At 38.8% G+C, this 6,657-nt stretch overlaps 1 protein-coding gene across 2 annotated transcripts in view; it reads right to left on the bottom strand.

Annotated features, from left to right (window-relative positions):
• The window catches only part of crp (cropped), a 51,582-nt gene extending 51,158 nt beyond the window's left edge, over window positions 1-424 (bottom strand). Inside the window, exon 1 of one of the 2 annotated variants that reach the window (XM_067134410.1) lies at window positions 186-424. In XM_067134410.1, coding sequence (XP_066990511.1) covers window positions 186-271 — 86 coding nt within the window. In that variant the 5' untranslated portion in view covers window positions 272-424. The other variant, XM_067134413.1, reaches the window with a different exon arrangement.
• Between the last annotated feature and the right edge of the window lie 6,233 nt (window positions 425-6,657).

A 6,657-nucleotide genomic window follows, 5' to 3' on the forward strand; every position in this document is an offset into this window, starting at 1 on the left:
CACAAATCAGCTGATGACAAAACACAAACTTCAACAATCTCTGTACCATTTGAATAAAGAAGCTCCGGCGTGACAACTGCTCCAGAGGTTAAAAGAACAACACCTTCGTCCGACAACTGGCCATGCAACGCCCACATACTGCCGAACGACTCAAAGTGTGAGAGTAGGGGGGCGGCCATACCTACCTGCACAGGGACCCGATGGCTTCCTCGTCTTCTATCTTGATATCGTCAATCCGACGCTTTTCGCCAACCCTAGGAAACATTGTCATCCTCGCAAATAAACTTTAAGTAACCACTTTGAATGCGTTATTCACTCGAACACCGAAAGTCACTGTCACAAACACCAAAATCTCTAAGAGTAGAGTCAACACATCTGCGTACGATCGCCTGCCACTCTTCTTTGGCGGGAAACAGAAGACCCTAGTATTCCTCCGCCAAGGCTCTGGGGGCACCGCGGCGGGACAATTTAAACAAACAAATTTTTCTATACTTCAGTTTGTATGCTTATCATGTTATTCGAGGATATATATTGTGTGTAAAAAGATATCCCTATCATTATATTATAATATTGTGTGGATTTACAAGAGTTTCTGGAAAACACGGAGGACTACTTTCAGGCGCGTGGAATGTAGTAATGCGCGGGAAGAACACAAACGGACGGCAGATGTTCTAATTTTATAGACCCACGCCGCATGTCTGCAAACAATAAAATTACTATGTATTTTCATTTCATTCCTCATTAGTACACGCATTAACATTAATTGCTATCTATTGGTGACACTGGAATGCGTAATATGGGACTATTTAATCTTTTGTGGTGGTGAACTGTAAAATATGCGGCGAAGACAGTGTGATGGCAGGTTGTGGGGTTACACCACATGGGACGCTTGAATATGCTGCTACGTTCCCCCCGCCCACCCACCAGAACCCTATATCCATCCATATCTTTAGCTCTCAGGTCGCTCTCCTTCATATGTGTTTTCGAAACAGGTTCAACACACGCTAAATACTCTTTCTGCGGTTGCTCAAACTATTTCCAAGGTAGTAATTATTTTATAGTATTTAATTCAGAAAAGACGATTAAAGAAGTATTGATAGTCACATGTTCGGTCACCACATGGTGTAAAATATCACATCCTGACGACACAACTCTTACTAATTATAATTACACACACACGTATGTATATATATATATATATATATATATATATATATATATATATATATAACTGTATATAAATAAATATATATACATTATATATATATATTATATATATATATATATATATATATATATATATATATATGTATGTATATAATTTCATGCACTCTTACAGGGTTGTAATATATGGACGACATACGAAAGTTCCTTTATACCTTTATATATAAATTATATATATATATATATATATATATGAATATGTATATATATATATATATATATATATATATATATATATATATATATATATATATATATATATATATATATCGTGTGTATGTCTGTGTGCGTATGTATGTGCCTAATCGCACTTGTGGTTGTTAGAGTGGAATTTGGGGACAATAATAACCAAACTGATACAGGAAAACCACATATTTGGCTGATACTTACGCAAGAGCACAACAATTAATTACTACTTTATATGAAGCAATTTTATGTTCCTTAACACTTTTATTTTTACCGAAACGATAAAATAAGATTCATTGTCAATGCTGAGTTAACAAGATTAAAAGCAAACAGGAAATTGGAACAAAAGACGTTAGGAAGTTAAACTAAAATGAAGCAGACCCAGTCTGTTTTAAATTCTTATTTCTGCAGTTGCCGCGCACACGCAATGGCAACTGCGACACGTTTCGGCAACGTTGCCTCGTTTCATGCACCGAGCGTCTGCTGCAGCAGACGGGAAAAATAGCAACCGAAAAATAAAGTGAACTTAGGCAGAACTGCAGCAGGATTTTAATTGCATACAGTGATTTCAAAGCATTGACCATGGCCGGTATCAATCCGCATAGCTACTTGAGTTTTCTGTTTAAAAGTACTCTCTCTCCCCCCCCCCTCCTCCTCCGCATGCGTATAGGCGCAAGAATATCATGATGGCAGTAGAAGTGAGGTATATTTTTCTCTTATTTTGGACTAAAAGTGGCATATCTGCAGTCTGCAATACCTACAGGCCAATCTCTATTCTCCCTGTACTCTCCAAAGTTGCTGAAAAACTTATTTTTAAGCCACTATATAGGCTAAGTATATGGAATCTAAAGGATCATTAACTGATAGTCAACATGCATACAGGAAGCAGTTGGGTACCCGCAATGCTCTATTAGACTTGACTTGTCACTTGCAAGGGAACCTTGATATGGGTTTGAGTGCAGAATGTTTCACAGAGATTTTAGTGCTGCTTTCGATTTGGTAAATCACAAGACCCTTATTTATAAACTTCAGAATCTTGGAGTGGGTGGATATGTTTTAGGATTACTTCAAGACTTCTCTTTGCAGGTAGGCAGCAGCGAGTTGCTGTGGACAGGATCTTTAGTGAACGAAGACCTATTGTGTCTGGAGTTCCACAGAGCAGTGTTCTTGGTCCACCGTTATTTTTAGTGTATACAAGAGATATGTTTGTTGGTCTGGAAAACAAGATTGTTCTGTATGCTAATGAGTGCAGTAAAGTCTACACATATGAGAAATTAAGCTGCCCTCAGCCTCAATCGGTAGGCTATTTGGACCGGATGGTGGTATAGTCAGTGGGGTATGAGGCTGAAAACCAGTAAAATGAAAACGCTATTGATTAACCGTTTTAGGTGTTGACATAATCTTCTGCAGGGATTTTTCCGACATAAAACTCCTATCTAACCTTTTTAATATATCGGTAGAAATTGCAATCGCACGTGCCGACTACGGGTCGAGTCGGGCTGACGTGGAAGTACGTAATGGTTCTGAATTGCAAAATGCTGTAATTATTTCGTTTGTAACATGTTCTTTATTTCTGAAAAGTGTAGGCCTACTGTAGGTTGCACTTTTAATTACCAAGAGTTTTGCACCTGAGAAACTTGGTTGTAGAGATGTTATTGTAAATCTAGAATTTTGAGATTTCTGAAAGGGACGCCTCTTTGGTGAAGCCAAAACACGTCGCCGCCACTCTTCCTTCTAGCACTAAGAAGATTAGATTTTTTTTTTTGAGTGTGTCTTTCCTGGGTAACCGGCCACCTGCTAGATCGATCGTCCATGCTGCCTTAGGTAATTATTACCCCATTTAATCGATGCCCATCTCAGTTATTGTGTTAACTTGTAACGTGTCGCTCATTCGTGAGCCGGATAGGCAATATTCTAGGGTCGATTAAACCGCGATACTAGTGATGTAGCAAACGTAACGTAAATTTTGTGTACCTTAATTCAGCCACACGTGGTCCAGAATTCGCCCTTTCTCTTGATTCAGTTTAACGTAAGTCGTCCGTAGCTGAAACCTACATTAATTCATTGCAACGTGAAAGTGCTGAGTATCCAAGTGCATCTCCTTTTCTGTGATTTTTTATTCCTTGCTTCCCTCGACTCCATGGTCACTGGGTTTTTAGAAACTCAGCTATAGCTTGTTTTAATGCAAAGCTCCTGTAAATTTGAGTGTATTTTTTTTATTAACGTAATTTTTAAATAGCTCCGGTATGTTTTGTGTATGATAGTTAATTTTTGTAAGGAAATTTAGGAAATGTACTTGCGCTTTGTGCAGTCACCACCTGATTGTGCTGGTTCGCAGCCATTGTCATTAGACTTCGTATCCGTGCCCAAGAACAGCTGGCCGGAACCAGTATATAAATCGAGAAATTCTTGACACTAGGTATAACTTTTGACTCGCAGCTATCTTTTGAGAAACATCTTGTCGACAAAATCTTCTTGCAGGGATTTTGCCAACAAAACCCACTATCTAGTCAGTTTAGATATCAGTGGAAATATAGCGAACGAGACTGAAATGATTACATTACATGGAGAATAATCATTGATGTGGAGGATGTGCGGGATTGTTCTGATTAAAAATGAAATTATCGTTTCCTTTGTTACATGTCCTTTATTGTTGGGGAATGTACTGTACATTGTACTTTTGGTTAATTAGAATTCTGGAACTAAGAAATTTGCTCACTGTAACGTAATTAACAACTTGAAATTTCTGACGAAGACGCCCTTTGCTGAAGCCAAGGAAAGCGCGATTCCCTCGCTCATATTCTAGCCGCGTTAGAAACAGGATGTGTTCTTGGTGTGTCGTTTTTTCTCAGGCGGCCACAAGCTAAGATCGACCACGAGGTTTTAGGTAATTAGTAATTATAATCCGATTTAATCGATGCCCATCTCAACTATTGTGTCTAATTACAATGTGTTGCGAAGTAGCGCAGCATTGGTGAGCCCGATGGGCAAAATTATAGGCTCGAGTGAATAGCGATTTAAGTGAAATTGTAATTATTGTGCCTTGATTCAGCCCCACGTGTTCCAGAATTCGTCCTTTGTTCCTTGATTCAGTTCATATGCCTACAATTTAAAGTAACTTTTCAGTAGGTGAAGCCTACATTATTTCATCGTGAGACGAGGGGCTGAGCATCTCGGTGCATATCCTCGTCTGCAATTTTTGTGGTTTGTGAGTTTTTGTGATTGCTTGCTTCACGACTTTGTCGCGGTATCTTTTGTAAACCCAGCTATAGCTTGAATTAACGTAAAATTATAGTAACGTTATTTTAAAAAGCTTGGGTGTTTTTTGTGCTGTAGTTTACTTTTGCAGTAAATTCAGAAAATGTACTCGCGTTTGGCGTAGTTATACCCACCCTGTAGCGCTGGTTCGGAGCCATAGGCTGTGGACTTCGTATCCTCGCCCAGATCGACGGGGACGAACCGGTGTAAAAACCGAGAAAACTCTCGACACATCTAATGAAAGTTTCAGCGAATGCCGCACGAAAGTTAGGTATTGTTCGTAAGACGACATATATTTATAACAGTGATAAAGTCAGTGCAGCCAGTTTTAGGTCATTTGCACTTCCTTTACTGGAATACTGTTCTCTGGTGTGGATGTCTGCTTCTGCCAGAGATTGCTCTTTTTTAGGTAGAGTGGTTCGTGGCGGTAGGTTTCTGTTACCTTGTAGTAGTAGTTATGACTTGTACCATCGACGGATGGTCTCTTATTTGTCAGTTTTTCATAAGTTGTATTTTAATAGAGATCTTTCACATTCACAATTGATCCCTGATCCCCTTTTCCTGCCGAGAGAGAGCATCCAGATTCACTGAACAGCAGCACCAATCTGCAGTAAATGTGCCTCGCTATCGAACTTCTCAGTTCCAGAGGACCTTTATTCCTCACAGCGTTGGACTGTGGAACGGCCTCCCTGAGGATGTCGTGTAGTTGGAACTTCAGAGGTTCAAGCGAAAATGCAATGCATTACTATCCTAGTACTATTCTTCTTGCATTTATACATTTATCTATTTGTCTTTTTATTAATTCATGTTTTTATTTTTTAACAAATGGATCTCTTCTTTCTGTATTTCCCTTTACTTCCTCTTCATCCTAATGAACACCATATTCTATCCTACAGAACACCACAAAGTACCACAGGTGTATCACTGTCAAACTTAATAATGGGAAGGAAGATAAGGCATAGGTTAGTTCTTACGTATTCCAGTTTGTAGAGTCACTTAGAACATCCTCCAAAAGTAGGGCCTTTCACTCCATCTCATGGCATGGTAAGGTTGTATCATATCTTTATGAAATGGCCATGAGGAGAAATGATCAGAGAGAGAGGTTATTTATACTATATGTGCTACTTTGAATCTGTGGCAGAAATCTGCAGAATATTTAATGCGACTGGGAGAACGTGCCTAAAAATGGGGGTAGGAGGTCTGCTAACCACTTGGGAATATTATAACTGAAAGCTCCTGTGCTTGAGATGACTGGTCTGAATGGTAAGTTATCTTTGTGAGTCTTAGGAAGGCCATAAAAGTAAGGTAGTTTTGGATTAATTACTTTAAATTTCTCCAGTAATTCAGTGCTCTTTGTGTCTTTGACAGTTAACCTTACTTTTTAAAAAATTCTGTAGGAACGTTTTGGAGGGAATTTCTTGTTAATTTTTCACATGTGTTTGCTTCACTGAGGATCTACAGTAGTTGATTTTCTTAAGGTTTTTACCTTTTGTCCATAGTCACGATAAGTTTGGATGTATATTACCTAGTCACGAAGGTCCCCATAAAAGATATCTTACGTGTTTTGACGGAAAATTAGCACCCTACTCGATCATTTTCCACTCGACCTGGACAAAACAACAAAATGAGTTGAACTATGTGTAATGAACAACGTCTTTTCGTTCGGGGATTCCTTCTACAAGCAAAAATTGGAGTGCAGCATGGGCAGACCTTTAAGTCCAGTATTAGCCAATGTGAATATGGAGCTTTTTGAAACTGCGATGATAAGCACAATAAAACCTAGAGTCATGAGATGGGTGGATGATGTTCTGAATTTCGGGATAACAAATGAGGCGGTTTTTACGATTTTTAAAAATTAAATGCATTAGTGCCCAGTATCAAATTCAAAGTCGAATAGGAAACAGACAGTAAAATTCCCATTCTTGGTGTTTGAATAATCAGAGACACGACAGAATGCAAATTCACCGCGCACAGACAACCAGTGTTGGT

The sequence above is a fragment of the Macrobrachium rosenbergii genome, chromosome 36 (genome assembly GCF_040412425.1).
Source record: "Macrobrachium rosenbergii isolate ZJJX-2024 chromosome 36, ASM4041242v1, whole genome shotgun sequence".
NCBI lineage: Eukaryota > Metazoa > Arthropoda > Malacostraca > Decapoda > Palaemonidae > Macrobrachium > Macrobrachium rosenbergii.